At 39.4% G+C, this 25214-nt stretch overlaps 1 protein-coding gene across 2 annotated transcripts in view; it reads left to right on the forward strand.

Annotated features, from left to right (window-relative positions):
• nrxn3a (neurexin 3a) overlaps positions 1 to 25214 on the forward strand; it is a 362007-nt gene that overhangs the window by 295908 nt on the left and 40885 nt on the right. For both annotated transcript variants that reach the window (XM_067366785.1, XM_067366786.1), the window contains one exon: positions 4305 to 4476. In XM_067366785.1, the coding sequence (XP_067222886.1) occupies positions 4305 to 4476 (172 nt within the window). The remainder of the gene's footprint in view (positions 1 to 4304; positions 4477 to 25214) is intronic.

Raw genomic sequence — 25214 nt, forward strand, 5'->3', positions numbered from 1 at the left:
TTTGAATGACTAAAATTCTGCTCCACTTACATGTAAAATACAAATTTGATATGTTACTGTGATTGTGTCACAACAATGATTAAGATATATATATATATATATATATATATATATGTGTGTGTGTGTGTGTGTGTATATATATATATATATATATATATATATATATATATATATATATATATATTAGCATTACCGATGTAGCATTACCAATTACCCATTTTGTATAATGAGACAAGAAACACATAAAACAGGTCGTTCCATTTTTTTTTTTTTTTTTTAGGTTATTTCAGGTCCACAAAAATGTAATTTTTTGAAATAATAATAATAATAATGTTTTACAAATATTTAGTTTTTCCTACATTTAAAAATAAATAAATGATGAAGTGATTCAAGAAAAAATTATTTATTACTTACAGATATCACTCTACATTTGTAGTCATTTTTTTTTTTCTCTCTTTTTTTGGTGATTAAAAAGATAACATTTCTCCTTTTCATGATTTTGGACATGTTTATTTGTCATTGACCCATAACAGATATATAAATCACACTGAGCTTATTCTCTATTTGAACACTCTTCCTGTATGCAGCGCTGACACAATACTCAATATAGTGTGTGCGTGACAGACTATTTCCTTTCATGTATCACTTGCTCAAAAACCAAGAGTTTATTCGTCCCTTTTACCCTCCTGGATACGAAAGTGTTGCGGTATTGGAATTGTAACGGTGAAGGGGGATGAGATGGATGTAGAGAAAGAGAGTGTGTGTGTGTGTGAGAGAGACTCTTTGATGCTAAATGTAAAAGAGTGTTTCTGTGATCAAACAAGTAATACAGCAACAAGAAGCTTTCACAAGCTAAAACTGGCAGTACAGTTAGATATTTCATAGCACTGTGTGTGTGTATGTATGTGCAAGTCTGTGGAAACAGATTTAGCAAATTGCTCTTTATGTGTTTTGACTCATTTTCGTCTCATTAATATTTTAAAGGAGTGCAGAGATATGTTTTCTGTAGCTTTCCATGCAGGAAGAAAGGCAGGGTTACAGTAGCATACTATCCTCATTCCTCTAAAGATGTTCTCAAGAGACTTGAAGTATCATTGAACACAAACACTTCATTAAAACGCTACCACGCAATGACAAGCTTATGAATATCTATCCATTAAATACACAAACAAACTTCATAAAATAGCATAAGCTACGGGAGGCTATGATTTTACTATGGAGGCATGGCACGAAGTGGAGCCTAATGAAAAAAAACAACTTTTGTACTGTAATACTAATTTTTATGAATGTCAGTTAGATATAATTAAAAACAGCAAGATGGAGTTCAACAGAATTACAATTTATAAACCTGTTTTCTATTTTAATATATTTTAAGATGTTATTAATTCCTTTGATGGGACAGCATCATTATCTTCAATGTCACGTGATCCTTCTGAAATCATTCTAATATGATCATTTGATGCTCAAGAAATGTTTCTTGTTATTATCAATATTGAAAACAGCTGTGCTCCTTAATATTTTTGTGGAAGCTATGATATTTTTTTAGAATTGTTTGGGAGGATCCTAAAAAATGTTTTAAGATGAATACTTTCATTCAGCAATGATGCATTCAACTGATCGGAAGTGGCAGTAAAGATATTTATATTGTTACAGCAGATTTCTATTTTAATAAACACTGTTTTTTTAAACTTTCTATTTATCAAAGAATCCTTAAAATAATGCATCACTGTTTCCACAGAAATATTAAGCAGTGCAACTGTTTTCAACATCGATAATTAATACTCATAAATGTTTCTTGAGTAGCAAATCGGCATATTAGACTGATTTCTGAAATAATGAAATTGATGAAAATACATTTTAAAATGTATTAAAATAGAAAACAGTTATGTTTAATTCTAACAATATTACTGTTTTACTGTATTTTTAAGTCAAATGCAGCCTTGGTGAGTAGCAGAAAGGACTCTTTTCAAAAACATAAAAATCTTACTGACCCCAAACTTTTGAATGGTATTATAAATCTTTAAATGTTTAAAAGTTTTTAATTTCTAAAATTCTGCTCCTCTTATATGTAAAATACAAATTTGATATGTTGCTGATATAAAACAAATAATTGACGTCATATTTTTTATGGCATTGAACCTGGTTCTTTCTCTGTGCTCTTAATAAAAAGAACTGATTTTGTTCCATTTTACATTTTCGGTCCATATCTACTATTATGTCTCTTCTCAGTTAAGAATGTCTGCAAAAGCAAAGGCGGAAAATGATGTACTAGTCAGTTCCTCTAAGCCCATATTTTTTTTCCACTTTAGTATGATTGGATAAATTGGGGAAGGTCAAAAAGTCTAAAACCTTTAAGGTTGCCATGACTTTTATATATTAAAATCAATATTTGTACAAGATCATTGAAAGGGATGCCGTCACAATGAATTACATTGATAGCATTAGACTAATGTGCTGTCGATTGGATCTTTCCTATAATGCAGGTACATGGAGTACTGTTAGTCGTGAATTTTAATTTATGAGAGTATTAATGCAAACCTCCTCCACTTGTCTGCTCAGCTTGGTCACACACAATGGGCAAAAAAAAAGACTAAAAAAACATAAAATCAGTAGTCAATATCAACATGAGGGTTAATTGAAATCATAAACAGAGTAGGATAAACATAGCATTCCAGTCTTTGGAAAAGTCTTCCAAATGAACTTGAGAAGACTGGCCCAGATTTCGCTCACAGAGATCTTGCCATGATAAATGCACTGTGCGGTGATAAACATCTCCCTTGATACAATTTATCATCTGTCGTCATTTTCCATGCTGCAAGAGATAAGAACAACACTAGATTCGGATTAACATAACCATAAAATATATCCGTGCAACCCAGAGGGCTCGGGGGGGGAGAGAGAGTGTGTTTCAGAGGAGGAAACGGTTCAATAGAAAGAAACATAAAAAATTCCCAGCTGGAAAAAAAAAGTATAGACCAGACCAGATAAGACTAGAAAACCAGCTTAGGCCGGTTTAAGGTGTTTTTTCAGAACACATAGTTAATTCATGACATTGACGATGGATGAAACATTTCCTCAATGTTTCCTGCTCCACCAATGCTCATTGAGGCTGTGCTAATTAATTTATAGTGGGAATCTTTGCAGCTACATTTGCACACAGCCTTGTGGATTCATGAGGGCTAACACTGCACACCTTCCTATTTCATTAATCATTCTTATCTCTTTCTCTGTTTTAGCTAATGCTATTGATTTAGTCCACTTTCACTGCATTATGTAAATCAATGAGCCTGATTCTTCACCTCCAAAGACGGGGGGGTGCTAATGGCTGATGAATACTTTTCATCAAGCGGACAAGTTTATCAGGGGTCACTAATGCTAATAGATTATTCAGGATCCTGCTAGAACAAAAGCAAAGCAAGAGGTGACAGATTTCAAGGGCATCTCTGTCATTAAAAACAAAATTGTTTACACTGTAAAAACATCAGAAAAAATTACAATAAAAAAACATGCTGTGGTTGTCAGAACTTTACCATAAAAAAATGTATGTGTGTATATATATATATATATATATATATAGATAGATAGATAGATAGATAGATAGATAGATAGATAGATAGATAGATAGATAGATAGATAGATAGATAGATAGATAGATAGATAGATAGATAGATAGATAGATAGATAGATAGATAGATAGATAGATAGATAGATAGATAGATAGATAGAACGTCATGTGTTGCCATCTGTTTATTATGGTTGTTATGGCGTGAACAAAGCATACGCTCTTTGTTTTGATTTGGTAGGAACTGTAAAAGGTGGCTGCTGTTTGTTTGCAGTGCGAGTGAACATATACTGCATAGCATAAAACACGCTGATTACGTATGATGTCTGCGTGACCAGGGTGCGCGTATTATTCGTCATATTATTTCATTCAGACTGAATATAAATAATTGGATCAACATTTTATGGTCATTTAATAAAAAACTAGGTATTTCAATGAAAAACAAATCGATTTACGTATTTTTTTTTTAACTAAATTATGTCTAGACTTCTTTTTCACTTTCAAAAACTGCATTACATGAATTACATGAAATATCCCTTTAGATCTATTACAGTCTTTCACCATGTAGTGTAAGATAACTCGGCGTTAAACCAATTAAAATGTTTACTGTAGCATTTTTAGTCTTTTACCATTAAAATTACAGTAATTTTCGTATCTTTAGCCAAATACAGGAAATTCATTCCATGTATTTGTTGTATATTAGGTGTTGTGGACAAAACTGATATTTGCTCGTCCTTTTCAGGAGCAAGGCAAAATTGGAGTCACATTCAACATCGGAACGGTTGACATCGTTGTTCAGGAGAGCAGCACCGCTGTAAATGACGGCAAGTACCATGTAGTGCGCTTCACCAGAAATGGGGGCAATGCTACACTTCAGGTGGACAACTGGGCCATCAATGAGCACTTCCCCTCAGGTAAGACCTCTCACCGACCACTTCAACCTTTGGCTTATGACATCAAGAAGATGTATGGACAATGCACAGAACTGGACAGCAGCTGCTTTCGAGCTATTTCTAAAGTCACTTTGTCTCCCCAGTGACTGTGCAGTGTACTTTCATTTCAGGAACATCATGTGTATGCCTCAGTCCCAACAATAGCAAAAAACAGTGTAATTGTAGTCTATTCTGTTTTCTTAAATTCCATTTAATTGGGTCAATTAGATTTTTCTTTTTCTTCCTTGGCTGGAAAATGATGGCATTTTGTTTTTGCTGCACTACTATGGTTTTCTTTGGAAACCAATTGACGTGATGAAACAGCAGTAGATACCAAATATAGAAACCTTCCTGTATACCTCCTCTTAGATACTGTGCACTGATTATTTACATTACCTTTTCTTAAAATATGGGAATGGTAAGATGTTTTAAATGTTTTTTTTTTTTTAAGTTTCTAATGCTCACCAAGGCTGCATTTATTTGATCAAAAATACATTTTTTTTTTTTTAATATATATTACAATTAATACTTTTATTCAGCAAGAATGCATTAAATTGTTCGGAAGTTACAGTAAAGATAATTGTTACAGCAGATTTCTTTTTCAATAAATGCTGTTCTTTTAAACTTTGATGAAATTACATTTTAAGATGTATTAAAATAGAAAACATATGTTTAATTGTAACTATATTACTGTCACAGACTGCTCCGAGAAGATCCAAACACTTATTAGGGCAATCCAGAATTATAATCCATAAAACAGACGATGGGTCAGAAACACAGGCAAATAGTTCAAACATAAAACAAGGTCCAAGACACAGGCAAACAGGGAAATATAGGAAACCAAGCAGAAAGTCAAAGCCAAAACACAGGTAACCAGAGTGAGAGTGATCAGAAATGCAGTGTGACACTTAAAAAGACTTTGCAATGAATTACAGAAAACACAGGGCTTATATAGGCAGGGTTAACAAGAATAATGTGACACAGGTGGATGCAATCAGGTATAATGAGTCCAGGCAATGCATTCTGGGAAATGTAGTATATGGTGAGATAACCAAGATGGAAAGAGTGGAAATCAAGGGCACTCCAGCTGGTAGATGTAACTTAAATCAAACAAATACAGCCTTCCTGATCAGCAGAGACTTCTTTCAAAAACATATATATATATATATATATATATATATATATATATATATATATATATATATATATATATATATATATATATATATATATATATATATATATATATATAAGTAAGTAAATCTTTACAAAAAAAAAAAAATGAATTTCTAAAATTCTGCTCCACATCATGACATCACATACAGCATAGAAACAAATGATTGACGTCATATTTTTATGCTATTGAACCTGGTTCTTCCTCTGTGCTCTTAACAAAAAGACCGATATTGTTCCATTTGACATTTTCTTTCAATATCTAGTATTATGTCTCTCAGTTAATAATGTCTGCTTCCAAAAAAAAGCAAAGAGGAAAAATGATGTACTAGTCAGTTCCTCTAAGCCCATATTTTATTCCATTTTAGTATAATTGGATAAATTGGGAAAGGTCAAAAAGTCTAAATCTTCTAAGGTTGCCATGACTTTATATGTATAGAAATCAACATTAGTACAAGATCATTGAAAGGGATGCTGTCACAATGAATTACATTGATAGCATTAATGTGATGTCAATTGGATCTTTCCTATAATTCAGGTACATGGAGTACTGTTAGTCGTGAATTTTATTTTATGAGAGTATTAAGGCGAGATTAGAAACTTCCTCCACTTGTCTGTTCAGCTTGGTCACATACAAGACACATGCTTTGCAATGGACCCCATGGACTCTTTCACCGATCACTGCGACCTCAAACCTGCAAAGGGATTCTGTCATGGAGAATATGTCCAGTAGTCCATAACCGTAATACAGGACTGTGGTCACTGCATGAACTAGACAAAACTTTTTTTTTTTTTTTTTTTTTTTTCAGCTAGCAGATTTTTACTTAACAAAATATTTTTTGGTCCCCAGCATGCATAAATAAATAAATTAATTAAATAAATACATTTCAGAAAATTATTTTTATTAAACATTATTTCAAATAAAAGAAAAGAAAGAAAATGTAGAGTTTGTATATTAATAGTGGGGATTTTTTCAGTAACTATCTGCGGGTTACATTGTTATGGCAGTAGGTGGCGACAAGTGACTGTGTTTGTGAGTGAATTATACTCAACTGGTTCGTCAAAAAAAATCCTTGATTGGAACATTCACTAAATCGACGCAAAATCACTGACTCATCCTGTAAAGAAACAAGTGACTTCATGAGTGAGTCATTGAATCATTGATTCAACAGATTCTTTTAACAAAACTGAACACCACTAGGCTACTGTTTATTGCAAGTTGGAGCTGATCCCGCTTTGACTTTGTTTAGAACTATTATCGTTGGTGGTTAAAACAGACAATGTAACTGCCAATGATTGGTCTAAAATGTAAGTTAATCAATATTTATTCTTATTTGTTGAACTGTTTTAAAAGCAATGTCACACTCACAGCCATTTTCACCATTTCATATTTTAGAGCACCTTGATTTCAACAACACCCATATCAGACAACTTCTGTAGATAATGTTGCCCTGGTTAAATTTACATAAGCAGAAATCACAAAAACACAATATTGTTAAAAAAAAAATTGCTAACGTTTACACGGCATGAAAACGTGTGTGCATAATCTTGTATGGGGTCCCTTCACATGTTTGACAAGTATTTTTCTCATTTTGTAGATTTTGTTGAGTATTAAACGAAAATTCTTGTCGAGGTGGTCAGAAATTCCCAGCCATGTAAAGTTTTGTATTTTGTCAAAGAACATGCCTATACTCAAAGCCAATGTAGAGTAATTTTCTTGTTCGTTATATCAGTGTGTCCATTTATTCCTGTTAGAGCATCTAAGGGCGTCAGTTAGTGTTCCTGTCGGCACTGAATAAACCCATTTTATGTGGCCAACTCTACTAATGCACCCATTTATCAGTCTGCCATTTATATGAATGATATTAGGCATGAAAAATATATGCAGCCGCGTGTTGCCGTGCTGTTCATATGGATGCATTATACAGAAGTCAGCGCCTGCCTGTTTTAGGTCTAAAGTTTCATTTTGCCAACATGGGCATTCACAGCAGACTCACATAAGAGCTGGGGAAATATATCATTGAGATTTATAGGTGGCACGGTGGTATAACACTTCTATATAAATGTCAGCAAAATTTACTTTCTCTGCCAAAGTTTCAACATGATAATAAAATATTTATATATTCAGATGGCCACCTGCGAATAGAATATGATTATGCTTGAAGACAGATGTCCCCTCATGGCAGGTTGCTCTTTGCTTTGGCACTGATTTCTTTGTAATGTTTGATTTCTCAATTCGATCTTGTCAGAACGTTGATGAAGAAATATATTCAGAGGATTTGTGCATGTCACGGTCTCTTTGACAGAGCATGCAGTCCTCCAGTGATATTGTGAGTTTTTGGTTCGCTGCCATGCTATCCTTTATTTAATTTACAGGCTAAATGAAGCAAGCTCTTGAAAAAACCCATGGAGAGAGTTGAACCGCACTAAACATCTGTGCTTTATTTTCTTAATGCGTCGAAGAACTAATGCCTAATAGTTTCGCCACATTGGTTCCAGAGCTGTGCTTTTGCCAAGTTATTATACCTTACCTTGCTGCGCTAAGCACATACAAATAGCAAGGGCAAGTTAGCTCATTGTGTCTTTCAAGCACACTGCCTATTTATCTCCCATGGGTCCCAAGAGGTCAAGCAGAGATGTCTACAGGGCCACAAGCGCGGTCACCTAAAGCTTATGACTGTCATTACAACGTAACCCGAGGCCATGTGCAGAATACTCTGAGAACTTTACACCAACCAACGCTTTGAGAATAAATTGTGCTGTGCTTGTCTATTCACTTTACTTGTTTAGAGATACTGAGCCAAGTGCTGCCGCATGTCCTAATACAATTCGCACACCCTCCGGTAACAGCTAACAAATACGAATAAGCGTAAGACGCTACTTCTTTGCTAGTATTACTGGTTGTAGGCAAGTATGTGTGCTTTTTGACTGGATTTGCCTGGATTTTTCCAGAAAATGCTGAGGGGAATTCAACGATCTCTATTATTTAGGCTGTAGCTGGCAATCTGGAGTTGAAAATCAGCACAATCTTCTCTCGTTCCCTTCACTTTACCATATAATGGACTTATGGAGTGGAAATGTAGTTTTCTAACTTACTGCAAGAGCCAGATAAGCAACTTCTTTTCAAGGAACTGTACCATGGACTAACAACTGCAAACCATAAGACGTTATATTTAGAAAACCACAGATACTAAATCTTGTGAAGAATTATCTCATGTTGTCACTGATATGCTAACCACATTCATACACAAGAAACGGTATGGAATTGAATCGTTCAGATCTTTTTTTAACCCTTTATAAGAGGTGTTTAGAACGATTGTGATTAATGATTAATTACTCTGATTAATTCAGAGGAAAGTTGAAGATTCTGGCTGTGTCCGAAATTGCCCCTTGTACATTATTTAAGCTTAAATAGGGCTTTATTTGAAGAGACAACCATTTGTAGCGGTGTCCGAAACCATATTGGATGTTATCGAGTACACTCATTCAGTCCCACAATATACCGCAATAGTGAGTGCACAGTACAATCGGTGTACGCTCAACAGCTAGAGAATACACATAATGCACTGTGAGAGTTGCGCGTCAAATGGATCCCCTCATCTGACCAAAAGATATAAGGGTATAAATTCCCTTTAATTGATTATTAAATTGTTTAATTAAGGTTTATACGTAGTTTCCATAATAGAGTTAAATCTTCTCATCTTACTACTGTTCAAATTCACTCACTCGTTTTCAAGTGAACTATATTAGTGGACTAATGGAGGGAATAGTGAATAAGGGTAAAGGGGGCGATTTTGGACACAGCCAATGACTTTCAACAACTTCTACCGCAGGTTTCACCAATGCCAGCACGTCACCTCACCAATGCCATGTCACCTCTGATTTTTGAAATATAATAGATTTAATGAGTTTTTGCATTTAGAGGGTATTTTAATGGGTAATAAATAGGAGGATTAATTCCTCCACTGAATCTCATCCCTCATCCAATGAACTCCTGTAGTAGCCCAGATGAATATCCAAAAAGATTTATAGTTTAGATTCCAACTCTGCAAGTCAGCATTTGGTAAGATGGGGTCTTAAGACTGACTCTTCTACTGTCGTTTTTGTCTTTGTGGTTTCTGATTAGTGCCATTCTTTCATATTTTAATGTTATATATTACAGATAACCACAACAGTTATCACCTGATATGAGAAATGCTTAAGTTTATCTGTATTGGTTGATTTTATTTTATATTTAATTGTTCTTGCTCATTTCCCGTTTTTACATCTATATTACCTTTGCCATCATCTGATGCTCATTATTTCAGTCATTCTTCAGTCAAATATATTATATTTATAACATTATAATGTCAATATGCCTACATTCTCTTGTAGCATCTTCAATTATTGATATTAGTTTTTAATTCATTTTTAAAGTTTTTTTTTTATTATTATTTAGATATAATAGTATACATTTTAATATTATCTCAGTAAAGTGAAAAAGTTAAACCAAACAAAAAAGAAGGTAACCTGCAAGTTTGAGACGAGAAAAAAACCGAAATTGAACAAAACCAAATGGAATCATTCCAAATCTTTATCACTCTGTCTGCAGCCCTAAACTGTCCCACACACCCCTGCGGTTTGGCAGGAAATGTCAGAGTGTGTCAATCAGATGGCAGCTTGATGCTATGTTCAAGAGACAAGCATATTCGTGGGACAGGGGTTATGACAAGGAACATAGAGGGGATGTTATATCATTTTTGACACGGGTGTACGCAATACGATGGCTCGGCGGTGTGTGTCCGTGTCCGCATCTTTGTGTGTGTATATGTTGAGAAGAAGATGAGTTCTTTCTTTATGGCTGTGCAGAGGCTTTTTGATGTCCCTGTGGCTGCTTTGGCAGTTCCAGGACCCAGGCTGGGTAATAGCGAATGACAGCGGGGAAAATAGTAGGCGATTATATGCGGTGGGCGCTGCTATTCTGCTATAGCACTGACAGTGGTTCAGACTGCCATACTTCAGTCAAATCACCGTATCATTTTTGTACCATCAGTGAGATATTCACTTCTCTCATTTCCCATCTGTTGTTGCACACCCTGCTGATAACTGTTAGTCCAGGTTCACTTCATTCACCACAGTGCTCTTGATTTACACTACTAAAAAGTACTATTTTGACCATTTGATCCTGTTTTAATGGTAAAATACAATATTTATCGAAGTGCAGTCTATTTTACATATACAAGTAAGCACAATCTATAAGAAACTTAATTTGCAAAGAAAGACCTGTTTGTACTGAAAAGAATGATTATGACAATCTTATATTGGTGCAGCTGGTTAGAATAGTTTGTAAATGGTATAGGATATATAGGTTTTGTATTGTAATATGCATGCAATGGTTCAGTTTTAACTTAGTGCGTGTGTGTATATAAATTGACATTTATTTGTATTGTATATATTTACTTGTATTGTATATATATATATATATATATATATATATATATATATATATATATATATATATATATATATATATACACAAGTGGAGTTATATTTAAAAATATCCTGACTCTTTCAAGCTTAATAATAGTAGTGAATAGGGATCATGATTTTGAAAAAAAATGCATCAATTGCCCCAAAAAAATGCATCCATTCATGATAAAAATAATCCATACGGCTCCAGGGGGTTAATAAAGGCCTTCTGAAGCTAAGCGATGGGTTTTTTTGCAAGAAAAATATCCATATTTAAAAATGTATTAACTACAATAACTGGTTTCCAGCAGACAGCCGGAAGCTAGTTATGGTAGCTAGCTTTCTAATGGTGTGTTTGTCTGAAAGAAGATCATGGGATAATTTTCATTTTTGGGTGAACTAACCCTTTAACATTAATGACTTGGACAGCAGCAGATATTCATAGGTTGCTGTCACTTTAAGACTGAATGCACGGATCCAATATATTAATATACATCCTGTTTCTTTCTGAACTGTTTACGTTCACTTAAAGGGTTAGTTCCCAAAATTGAAATTTCTGTCACTAAGGACTCACCCTTATGTCATTCCACACCCGTAAGACCTTTGTTCAACTTCGGAACACAAATTAAGATATGTTTGATGAAATTCAAGAGGTTTTTTATCTCCCATAGAAGGGTTTGGAATGACATGAGGGTGAGTTCTTGATGACAGAAATTTCATTTTTGGGAACTAACCCTTTAAGACATAACCGACTGTGTTTACAAGAATTCTTTCCAAGACTGGTATTTTGTGTACATGTCCGTTCAAGGGCATGGAGATGCGAAAGAGGAATCAAATCCGATCTGAAATGCACCTCTCTGTGTGTGCACACTTCGGGTGTATGACAAAGATAACAGTGCGCAAATACCGAATTAATGGCAAAACCTGGCAGTTAATCCATGAAACGCATACATGCCAATGGGGCCGGGTCCATACGGATCACGGATTAACTATGATCCTTTAACCTAGTTTTTATTTTACTTTTCGTGTTAAATTCTTTGCAAATCTTTTTGAATATGTTAAGTTTGGAGCCATTAAATGTATTTTTTTCTTAAAAGGCAGTTACAACCTCCTATTATGTGTGATTGTGCAGAAATGTATTGAATTGAGCTCATAGCTGTAATCATATGTAGTTACCCCATGCTGTGCCATCCCTGTAGTTGCTGAAGCAAGCTCAGAAATGACGCTTTAGGGTCCCATGGTGCCCCACTTCAGGAACACCATTTCATCTCAATGACTTCTAAATCAGCATGTTCCGCAAGCACACATAACAGGTCACGCCACCTTGATGCTAATGTCTGGATGCCGCGCATGATGTTTTTGACACAAAGTCCTTGTTGTTTTTGTAACCTCTCTGTAAGGTTGCGTATCCTTTCTTTTGTAAAAGCATTATGGGGCTTTTTTCACGCTTGAGACTGAGTTTGGATGCCAAAGTCAGGCTCATTTCTAATGCAGTAATTTGCAGTAAGAGAGCTCCACCTGCTCTGTCTGCCTTTGGTTGTCTCCATTATGCTCTGTTTTAGAGGGATTGCTTTTATTTGCGCAATCCTGTTTAATATGAATGAGTTTATTTCTCTTTTTTTTTTTTCCTTTTGTATGACTCATAGAAGATGACCTAGAACGTGTCTTACCAGAGTTTGTTTCTCTTATTTTTTCCTTTCATACAACTCACAGAAGATGACTTGAAATGTTTTTCTTTCTTCCTTGAACATGTCTTAGCAGAAGGCAACTTCCTTCTGTTAAAATAGAAAGGGGGGAAAATGGTATCGAGCATCTCAGAAGCAACATAACATTGACAAAGACCTGACCATCTTCTGTAATCTGATCGAGTCCCATAGCAGTGAGCGGCACACATTTCATGATAAGGAATCCTTTTTGAGAGTAGAAGGAACCGAGTGGCTCGACTGCAATGCAAGAAGACAATTATCTCTCAAAACAAAAAGACAAGATTGCATTTTTGACAAAGGAAGGAACCTTTTATCAGAAAAAGATTCAAGACAGGGTTCGTATGTGTGAAATAGATACTTGTGTATCCTATGAGCCAAATACAATTACTTGTATCAAAAACAAAATCTGTTGCCCTTATAAATCTCTCCAGAGGGGGAAAGAGATAAGCTTTCAATATGAGCTGTCTTTCTAATCCCACGATTAAATGAAACCACCAAGGATGGTGGGATAAACGTTCCCACTCTCATTGTCTCCTTAGCTACTGAGGGCCGATCCTCTGGAGTCACATTTCTTATTTGGGGATGTGTTTGGAGCGAGATAATGTGCAGGAAGACTCTTTCGATTGAGATACAAGCCAAGTGTAAGAGGAGTGTTCGGGGAGAGTGCAGAAAAAGCTCGAGAGGGAGAATTAGACGAAGGCCGGGGCGACGAGTCGACTGTTTTAAATTTCAAAATTTCTCCTTGTCAAAGTTAAAGGTGTATTAAGTGTGTGGGCGGTGTGACATATTTAGTTTTTCACTCACAGTAACTTGGGGTTTCATGCAGGAAACCGCAGACTTCATCTTTCAGCCTTCATTTTGCCCTTGTTTGAAATGAAGCCTGCTTTGTGATTAATAGCCCCTTTTGCACCTTTTTGTTTTAATTTTGTTATATGCTTTGGGTCTGTGTACTTTTGCGCCCATTACTTTTTTGTTTTTTAACCACGTCAAGAAAAACAAAAAACGACCGGTTGTTTTATTTTTAAGTGCTATGGTGGACACCAAAATTTAAATTAAAACCGAATACACAAATTTCATGTGCACAAAATAAATACTGACTTCTTTTCAGATTTTAGTTTATTCGTTTTGCATATTTATAAACCAAAATTAAAAAAGGACAGATTAAAGTCGAAGAAATGTCAATTTACAAGTTCTTGTAAAATCGTTGTTTCTCCCACACTTTCGAGATCCATGTCTCTGAAACGTAATAATACTTGATTTGATTTCCACCTCATTCTCACTCACGAGAGGTCTGATACTGCCACTTGTCCAAGAGATGCTATATTGGCAGCAAACGCATCCAGCGAAGTGGGACATTCTCGCTTAACATGAAAAATAAGCGCTTAATGTGGCTTAATGTAGGTGATATTGGAGGAGCAAATTCACTACACCTTATAAGCAGCCCACTATGAACACAATAACACGTTAAGCATTTTCCTAGAAAATAAAACACAATTATGAAGAAAACGCTTAATGCATTAAGTCAACGTTCAGCGTTATAGAAAACCATTATATATATCGCTAAACATAAAAATATTATCCTTACACTTTCTTTATGTTGCCGTTGTCTTAGCCTTAGATGCTGTTGATGACAAGAAGATGTGTGAAAATAGTTTCTCCCTGGTTTTAGTAGCATAAAGCCACGTAAAGTGTTAATGTCCCAGCGATGCGGCTGTAACACATTGCTTTCAGTGAGAATTCATGATTCATGTCAAACCTCCACTGAGGCAAAGGGTATGGGAATTTTGTCTTCACGAAAATCACATATTTGGGTATAATTTTGGCATCATAACAAATGTTGGTATATTTTCAATTTGAACAGCATAGCACAGCTATAAAGTGACTCCTAATCCCAAACAATTTCTCAATATAAAACAATATAAAACACCTAACAGAGCCAGCAAAAAAAATGTCACAGTCATTAAGATGTCGTTTTGGCCTTTATTCATATCGGCTAAAACAGAGTAAAAGCAAAATGATGGGATTGAAACCACAAGCAGAAACTCGAAAATGTTAGATTGCTAAACAAGAGGCTATAAGGTTTAGAAATGTAATGTTTAGGTTAAAATATAAATGTAAATATAATAATATTAATTTAACAAATGAAAATTAATCAATGTCATTTAGGCTGGCTCTTGAAGCGAGTCATTGTATTGACGCCAGAGGAAAAGGCACTAGATGGCGCTTTAGCATCTGTGTGTATGACGCAAAACACTGTAAATTAAATTTAGCATTTTTACATATTAAAAAACTAGTTTTATATCGTTTATATTATTTTTTCACAAAATAATAATATTGCAGAAAGAAAATTAGCTTGTATCTGCTAATTCTGTTCATCAGAGTTAAAATAAAAAAAGAAACCGCATTTTTCATATTTCATTTCTGGTTTAAAAAAGAAAAACGAATGGACGCAAAAGTACACGGACCACTTTGTCATTTTATTTTTATATTTTTATTTCAGTTTTAATAATTTTAATATTCAAACAAATTTAATTTCAGTTAGTTGCCAGCCAGTTTTCATTTAAGTTTTTCATCTACTGTTCATGATTATTTCATTTCACCTTTATTTCAATAAACAAAAATTATTAAGTTAATTTTAGTTTAAAGGATTAGTTCACTATAAAATTTAAAATTACCCCATGATTTACTCACCCTAAAACCATTCTAGGTGTATATGACTTGAATTGTCTTCTTTCAGACGAATATAATCCGATGCTATCAAGCTTTATAATGTTTTTTAAAAGTTTGAAGCTCAAATAAGTGCATCCATCCATCATAAACGTACTCCACACGGCTCGGTGGGGGAGGGGGATGTTAATAAAGGCCATCTGAAGTGAAGCGATGCATTTGTGTAAGAAAAATATCCATATTTAACACATTATAAAGTAAAATAACTAGCTTCCAGCCAAACTTCCATAGGGATTCGACTTACGTCTGAAGTGTAACGTGATGCCATGTCTTATTACGCTACACCATGATGTACTACGTGACGTCTTATTTTATACGTTGCATAAGTTACGCTTTAAGCCCAGAACACACCAAGCCGACGGTCGGCCATCGGGCGGGTCAACATGTTGAATCAGTGTTGGGCCGTCGGAGAGAGAACGCTGATTGGCTGTTCAGTATAGCAAACGAGTCAGTTCACGCAAAAGTTATGAAAGCAAGCAAATAAGTCATGACTGCACAGACAGAAGGTTGTTCTAATTTTACGTCATCTTACCTGAGCACTCGAATGCACAAATTCATGTTTTGTATACACGCAGTCTTAGTTTTCGCTTTCCTTTCCGCAGAACACGCGTACTAGTTGACAGTCGGCTGAAGTTCTTTCGTGTGTTCAAGCATACATTTTTTCCCCGACGCAGCCGACGTGATGCGTCATCACCGTCGGCTTTCGTTGCCGCTAGTTCTTTGACATCGGGTTGGTGTGGCCCGGCCTTTAGACGTAAGTAGATAGAATCCATATGGCCATTTCACCGGAAGCTAGTTATTTTACTTATGACATGTTAAATGTGGATATTTTCCTTACAAAAATCACATCGCTTCACTTCAGAGGTGGGTAAATCATGGGGTAATTTTCATTTTAAAGTGAACTAATCCTTTAATGATAATAACACTGGATAATAAGGTTATATTCACAGAATTAATACATGGTATCACCATGTGCCATAAATAAATAAAGTAAAAAAAAAATAATAATTTCCATGATACCACATCCAAAACTTCATAGCATACCATAGTGCTGTAAGTGAATCAGGCCCCTAAAACTTGTTTTGAATGTTTTTCTGCCTTCTCTCTATGATTTTGCCAAAAAAAAAAAAGAAGACAAAAATAGCAATCATTTGTCACTGTGCAGTACAACACAAAAGTGATAAGATTTTCTTGGTGGCTCAAATAATACTTGGCACGACCAACGGTTTCATGCAATAAGCTATATTTGTTCTCAGTGAGACGGCAATGGCGTCCCGTAGTAATCTATCACTGTGTGGCAAGAACAACTGCACACAACATTGCTGGATTACAAAAGGAGAATGTACACACATCGCACGGTTGTTCTCATGAATTATTTTGAGATGTTGTTATTAGCAGCCTTTTCCACAGAAAACTGCACTTATCACATCTAATTATACAAACATATAACCATTTCTATGAAATATTTCATAAAAATCAAATGTGGCAGCCTTTTTTTTTTTTTTTTTTTTTTTTTTGGCATGCACTCATAATACTGCAAAGCCATTAAGGATTCATCTAATTTGAAATTAAAGGGAATTAAAATGCACAGATATCACACATTCTTGTATGTGTTTGTGAAACTTAATCACAGTGGGAGGAAAACTCCCCCGCAGCGTGTGATCCTGTGCCATGTTAACACCTCCTAGTGCTGTTTCATTTTCAAAGAGCCTTTCATGTTCTCAGGAGTGAGAAAAGGTGTCATGCCCTCTGTACTGCTGGATCAAAGCAGCACAAATCCACAAATGTCTATGAGCTAGGCAGCCCTCCATCCCTAACCCTACTGTCCCGAAAAAACTACAGAAGAGCTCCTAAAATATTTTATATTCATTTAGTTTATGTAATGCTTAGATAGGTATGAAAAGGAGATAGGAAAAAGGAATTGGGTCGAATCGGGTTGAACTTGAACCTTCATTTCTCACAAAAGCATCATAACTCAACTCTGTGGACCATAGAAGAGATATTTTTAATTATCTTCTTCTTCTTTTTTTTTGGTCTATATAATAAAAGTCAAAGGGGTCCAAATGCAATGCTATTTTAGTGTATATACTGAATATTTTTTATACTGAATGGCGTTCCATTTAGCTTGTCAAAGCCTGCAGCACGTTTTTCATCAGAGAAGGAAGGCCGTTCTAGAGGGGAAGTACATTTTAAATATTTTTTGTGTGTGTGAATTAACTTGCATGGAAGAATTGTTCACCAAAAGACTAGTAATGTGCACTAACAAAGGAAATAGGTTCGATTTTGATTTAAATGGTCTGTATTTGAGGTTTTATTTTTAAGAATCCGATGTTGTGATGTCTATAACAGAGCCAGAGCCCTGGATGAGCCCAGCTTTAATGAGTTTCCACCATCAGGCTACCCTGTAGTGCCGCCACTAACACCTTAGCAGAGCTTCGAATGATAGTAGTCGACATTGCCTCTCTTGAGGATCTATTTGGAGCACAACACATTCCTTACCAGGGTAAAACTGAATTCGGGACTTGAAATATAATAGGAGAGAATGGGGAAAAACGATGTGTGTGGTACGTGTGAATCTGAGGAAGGTCATGGCCTCAGTTGGCTAGACTCCCTCTTTGTGCTAATAATAAGCGTCCTCCTTCTGCTCTTTTCTTGTCCCACTGCCCTCCCACATGGCCAGTTCTAGAGTCCCTCGCAAGCCAATTGCAACATCTGTCTGTGGTGCTGCCACATGGTTAAGGGACTACGGTAACACAAGGATTGCTGGTTAGGTCACATGGGTGGCTTTACCTGGGGGTTCGTTCATGATGTAAAGCTAGTGGCGCGTTAAAGGGATAGTTCACCTGAAAATGCAAATTCTGTCATTTACTCTAGGGCTGCGTCTACAACTGAGGTTCTGTTTACACCTGATATTAATATATATTTTATTCGAACGGATCACAAGTGGATGACACTAAATACAGGTGTAAATGGAGTGTAAAACGTTTTCAGCTTGTCCACTTTCGACGTAGCATAGACGCTTATGTTGTCAAATGCGTTCGAACAGCCACAAAAGACCGCCATTCTCCGCCTACTGACTTAACACATAAACATTATGAGAAGCGCGTTGAAAGTGGAAGAAAGAGATGGATTAAAATACCAGGCATAAACGGGTATGTGTCTCCCTTGTCCACTTGTGATCCGATCAACCGAAACGCATCTTAGAATCAAAAATTGAATTTATATTGGCATAGTTAAATAACAAGAGTTCATTACATGGAAAAGACATACATTGAGTTTCAAACCCCATTGCTTCCTCCTTCTTATATAAATCTCATTTGTTTAAAAGACTTCCGGAAAACACGTGACAGTCGGGATCATTAATATGTATGACCCCAAAATTTGAATATATGCCAGCCCATGTTCAAGGCATTAGACAAGGAAAGGCAGTATTAACGTCTGGATCTGTGCACAGCTGAATCATCAGACTAGGTAAGCAAGCAAGAACAACAGCGAAAAATGGCAGATGGAGCAACAATAACTGACATGATCCATGATAGCATGATATTTTTAGTGATATTTGTAAATTGTCTTTCTAAATGTTTCATTAGCATGTTGCTAATGTACTGTTAAATGTGGTTAAAGTTACCATCGTTTCTTACTGTATTCTCGAGGACAAGAGCCGTCGCTATTTTAATTTTTAAACATGTGCAGTCTGTATAATTCATAAACACAACTTCATTCTTTATAAATCTCTCCAACAGTGTAGAATTAGCCGTTAGCCACAGAGCACAGCCTCAAACTTATACAGAATCAAAGGTAACCATCTAAATAAATACTTTACTCACATAATTCGAAGCATGCATACAGCATGCAAGACGAACATCTTGTAAAGATCCATTTGAGGGTTATATTAGCTGTGTGAACTTTGTAAATGCACTGTAATATAGTCGAGAGCTCGTGTGGCAGGGAGCACGCCATTTAAAAGGGCGTCGCTGCCAAAATCAGTGTATAGTTAATGATGCCCCAAAATAGGCAGTTAAAAAAAAATGTATTAAAAAAAATCTATGGGGTATTTTGAGCTGAAACTTCACAGACACATTCAGGAGACACCTTAGACTTATATTACATCTTGTGAAAAAGCATTCTTGGGCACCTTTAATACCAGGTGTAAACAGGGCCTGACATTCTGTGATATATATATTACTCTATGAAAAATACAGGAATTTTCAGCAGATGACTTAAAGGTGCCTTAGAACCCTTTTCACAAGATGTAATATAAGTCTAAGGTGTCCCCTGAATGTGTCTGTGAAGTTTCAGCTCAAAATACCCTATAGATTTTTTTATTTTCATTTTCATAACTGCCTATTTTGGGGAATGATTATAAATGCGCTGTTTCAACATGCTTCCCCTTTAAATGCTCACGCTCCCCGCCCCCCAACTCTATAATACATTGCATAAACAAAGTTCACACAGCTAATATAACCCTCAAAATGGATCTTTACAAAGTGTTCGTCATTCAGCATAACAGATATATTAAGTATAGTATTTATTTGGATGTTTACATTCAATTCTGAATGAGTTTGATAGTATGCTAACAGGGCTAAAGCTAACATTACACACTGTTGGAGAGATTTATAAAGAATGAAGTTGTGTTTATGAATTATATAGACTGCAAGTGTTTAATAATGAAAATAATGACATGACTGGTCTCCGTGAATACAGTAAGAAACGATGGAAACTTTAACCACATTTAACAGTACATTAGCAACATGCTAACAAAACATTTAGAAAGACAATTTACAAATATCAATAAAAATATCATGATATCATGGATCATGTCAGTTCCCATTCAGTCGGTCACGTTCGACGTACGTCGGACAGACCGACGAATAGGAATCTCGCTAGAGAGGCCAATCTACTTCGAGTGTAACTAAACGAGCCAATGCACATTGGCATGCAATCATATGCATCAGCTGCTCGCCTCGCAGCGCGGGTATATAATGAGCAGCAGGTGCGTTGCATCTTCAGCTTTTCGCTTCGGAGCCGAACGGTGTTTGTTCCTGTTCTCTGCAAGCGAGTGTCTGCTAGAAGACGAGTCAAGCTTTTGGTTGAACTTCTCTTTTTTTTCCGAGTGCGGGCGAACAGCACAGCAGCGGGGTCGACGTCCTCTCTTTTTCTGTTTCGTTTGCCGTTTTTGAGCAAATAGCTGTTTGACAGCGTCAGAAGGCTGTTCTCACGGCCGGTACGGTGCGCTTTTGAGCGCTGAAAAGCCGTTTTTACGGCTGGTAAGAGTGAGCGCCTTCAAAGAGAGAGAAAGCACATGACAGGCTGCACACAATCCCTGTCTGTGTTGCGGTGGCCGTTCCCCTGCGTGCTTCAGCACTTCTAAAAGAGTAAAGTCCCTGAAAGAGCTTACACAAGTAGATTCGCGTCTTTTTAAAGACGACATCCTACTTGTGTTTCTGGATGCGATCGTTCCTGTCCTCACTGACGGCCACGATCACCGTTTCGCATGTCTGGGCGCGTGCTGAAATGATGTTCGTGGGTGTTCATGTTTTCATATGAGAACATGATCACGTCGACACGCCGGTCGTGACTCTTCTTTCTCCGGGAAGCTTGAGTCCCCTCTGTTGTTGGCCAGCTGCCGCTTGTGTGTAAAAGCACAGCCGCGGCTCTGCCCGACACTCTGGGAGACCGCGGAGATCAGCGAGAGCAAACCTCTCGCTCCTCTGCGTGTCGTGTGCCGTCGAGCTGCCGGGCTGCAGCGCGGGTTGTCACGGCAACCCAGCGCTCGCTCGGCGCTCTAGATGCGCGGTTCCCTTGCGTAATCTCCATTGTAGCGCCCTCTCTGGTGCACCAGAAGAGGTCTACTTTGCTGATATGGCTTGGGTGACATGAGGTTGAGGGGTTCCTTCGGGGAACCAACCCCCTAGGGCCCCTCCCTCTCTAGCGCATTGCAAGCTGTGCAGTTTCTGGATTGGATTGCTGGTCCTTTTCATAGGGGAACCTAGCATTTCATTCAGAGCTCCAGCTGAGGGACAGACGTCGATTGCAGCATCGGAGAGAGTGCTGTTATGCTCTGGAAATGAGGGTGACGCTGCCCACTGTAATGGTGTGTGCTTATGCTGACTCAGATTCAGAGTTTACAGCCATGCTTTCCTGGGTCTTCCAGATGTGCATGGAAAACTTGGCAGTATGGGGGTATATTGGTGCCATAAATATGGAATGCCAAAGGTGCCAATCTGCATAAGTTTTTCCTCTCTCACTACCCTCTTGGATGGGGTGGCTGTACACAGACCACACCCACCCTGCATGTGAGGCCAAGGCACTCTTTTTGCATGAGGGTAGTTCTGTGCTGGGGTTGAGCTGCGCTTGTTGACTAACCGTGATCAAAGTCACGGCGCAGGCCCTCAGCCAGACGATGTCCACCTCCGTGGTCCAGAAGTGCCCCCTGGCTTACCTTGTGAGGTGTGAGAGGTTGTCAAGCTAAATGCTTTCTCAATGCTCCCATCTTACGAGGTGGCCTTTCGGTGACACTGTCGAGGACTGAGCCCAGCGGTTCTCCTCAGTTAGTAGCGGATAGGGGAGCTTCCCATGACAAACCATTGAGTTCCTCTTGGGCCGCCCCTCAGTCTGCTCGTCGCCAAGGGTGTCGTCCCCTGCAAGAAACTCCGGCCCAGCAGGCTCTGCTGTATCCATTGCGGGGAGATGACGCCTCCCGTCTCTGCAGCTGTTTAACTGGTTGGTGAGAATCACCCCTGAGACGGGCGACCCAGAGATGGGTGGGGCTGCTCTTCCACCCCTGGAGGAGGGCCAGGTGGTAAATCCTTTATTGGGTTTGTTTCTGTTCCGCCACTGACCCAAGAGGCAGCGGTACCCAAATTTTAAAGAGCAGTTCCTCCATTTCCAGGTCTGAAGAGGGTTTGGAGAGCAGTGGGAGGAGAAAAACCTCACCACTCTCATCCCCCTCTTCTGTCGCCAGTGGACAGCAGCGAGCAGCGGGCAGCCAAAGCCTCGACTGCTCCCTCTGTCCATCCGTGGAGCCAGGTAAGTGTTGCCTAGCACACTGTGACGCCGCTTCGGGCCGCCTCACAAGGAGAGCCCCCCGAGCCGCGTCCCTGTGTTCCACCTCGCTGCCCTGCTGCGGGTACACCGGTGGTCCCTTTGGTCCTGCTTGTACGGTCTCTGCGAGCCGGGTTAGCGCTCCCCAGTCCGTCTCGCTGGCTCCTTCGGACCATCAGGGTCGGCTTTGCGATTCAGTTCGCCCGGCTCCCCCCCAAGTTCAGGGACGTCCTCTTCACTACAGTGAAAGATGCCGATGCCCCTGTCCTGCGTGCGGAGATCGCAGTCCTACTGGCGAAGGACGCGATAGAGCCGGTCCCTCCAGCCGATTTGAGGTCGGGGTTCTACAGCCCCTACTTCATTGTACCCAGGAAAAGCGGCGGGTTACGACCGATCTTGGACCTGCGAGTTTTGAATCGGAGCCTCCACAAGCTACCATTCAAAATGCTCACGCAGAAACGCATTTTCGAGTGCATCCGTCCCCGAGATTGGTTTGCAGCGATTGACCTGAAGGACGCGTACTTCCATGTTTCAATTCTTCCGCGACACAGGCCATTCCTGAGATTCGCGTTCGAAGGTTGAGCATATCAGTACAGAGTCCTACCCTTCGGGCTGGCCCTGTCTCCCCGCGTCTTCACGAAAGTCGTGGAGGGAGCCCTTGTTCCCATGAGAGAACGGGGTGTTCGCATTCTCAACTATCTCGACGACTGGCTCATTCTAGCACAGTCCCGGGATCAGTTGTGCAAACACAGGGATTTGGTGCTCAGACACCTCAGCCAGTTGGGGCTTCAGGTCAACTGGGAAAAGAGCAAACTCGCCCCGGTGCAGAGGATCTCTTTTCTCGGTATGGAGTTGGATTCGGTCGAGCAGATAGCACGCCTCACAGAGGAACGTGCTCGGTCAGTGTTGAACTGCCTGAATACATTCAATGGCAGGACAGCGGTCCCACTGAAGTTCTTTCAGAGGCTCCTGGGGCATATGGCGGCTGCTGCGGCTGTAACACCGCTCGGTCTGCTTCATATGAGACCGCTTCAGCACTGGCTTCATGGCCGAGTCCCGAGATGGGCGTGGCAGCGCGGCACATTCCGGGTGCCAATCACTCAGGAGTGCCGCCGAACCTTCAGTCCGTGGTCGGACCCCTTGTTTCTTCGGGCAGGAGTGCCCCTAGAACAGGTGTCCCGGCATGCTGTGGTGTTCACAGATGCTTCTGCCACCGGCTGGGGTGCCACGTAATACGGGCATGCAGTCTCAGGGGTTTGGACGGGACCCCATCTGCATTGGCACATCAATTGCCTCGAGTTGCTGGCAGTACGCCTTGCTCTGAGCCGCCTCAAAGGCCTGCTTCAGGGCAAGCATGTACTGGTCCGTATGGACAACACTGCGACCGTTGCGTACATCAACCGTCAAGGTGGTCTACGCTCCCGTCGCATGTCACAACTCGCCCGCCATCTCCTCCTGTGGAGTCGGAAGCATCTGAGGTCGCTTCGCGCCATTCATGTCTCCGGTGTGCTCAACCGTGTGGCCGACGAGCTATCACGAGCTGCGCTGCCAGGAGAGTGGCGACTCCACCCCCAGGTGGTTCAGCTGATCTGGAGAGAATTCGGAAAGGCTCAGGTAGACCTGTTTGCCTCACCAGAAACCTCCCACTGCCAGTTGTTTTACTCTCTGACCGAGGGGACACTCGGGACAGATGCACTGGCTCACAGCTGGCCCCGGGGCCTGCGCAAATATGCGTTTCCCCCAGTGAGCCTACTTGCACAGACCCTGTGCAAAGTCAGGGAGGACGAGGAGCAGGTCTTGTTAGTTGCGCCTTACTGGCCCAACCGGACCTGGTTCCCAGAACTCTCACTCCTCGCGACAGCCCCTCCCTGGCCCATCCCTCTGAGGAAAGACCTTCTTTCTCAGAGACGGGGCACTCTTTGGCACCCGCGTCCAGACCTCTGGAAACTCCATGTCTGGTCCCTTGGACGGGATGCGGAGGTTCTAGGTGACTTACCCCCTGAGGTACTTAACACCATCACTTCGGCACGTGCACGGTCTACGAGACGTGCTTACGCCTCCAAAGTGGAACCTGTTCGTCGAGGGGTGCTCTTCTCGCCGGGAAGACCCCGAAGATGCTCGATCAGAGTCGTGCTTTCCTTCTTGCAGTAGGGTTGGAGCGTAGGCTGTCCCCCTCCGCCCTCAAAAGTCCATACTGCTGCTATATCCGCTTACCACGACCACTTAGATGGCAAATCTGTTGGTCAGCACGACCTGGTCATCAGGTTCCTTAGGGGGCGAGACGGTTAAATCCTTCTCGTCCCCTCTCCATACCCTCTTGGGACCTCACTCTGGTGCTGAGAGCACTTCAGATTGCTCCCTTTGAGCCTTTGCTGTCAGTAGACTTAAAGATTCTGTCTATGAAGACTTTGCTGCTGGTGGCATTGGCCTCCATCAAGAGGGTAGGGGACCTGCAGTCATTTTCGGTCGACGAATCGTGCCTGGAGTTCGGGCCGGGTGATAGCCACGTGGTACTAAGACCCCGGCCTGGCTATGTGCCCAAGGTTCCTACCAGTCCCTTCAGGGACCAGGTGGTGAGCCTGCAAGCGCTGCCCTCGGAGGAGGCAGACCCAGCCCTGGCTT

Source organism: Chanodichthys erythropterus, chromosome 18 (genome assembly GCF_024489055.1).
Source record: "Chanodichthys erythropterus isolate Z2021 chromosome 18, ASM2448905v1, whole genome shotgun sequence".
In the NCBI taxonomy this organism is placed as follows: Eukaryota; Metazoa; Chordata; class Actinopteri; order Cypriniformes; family Xenocyprididae; genus Chanodichthys; species Chanodichthys erythropterus.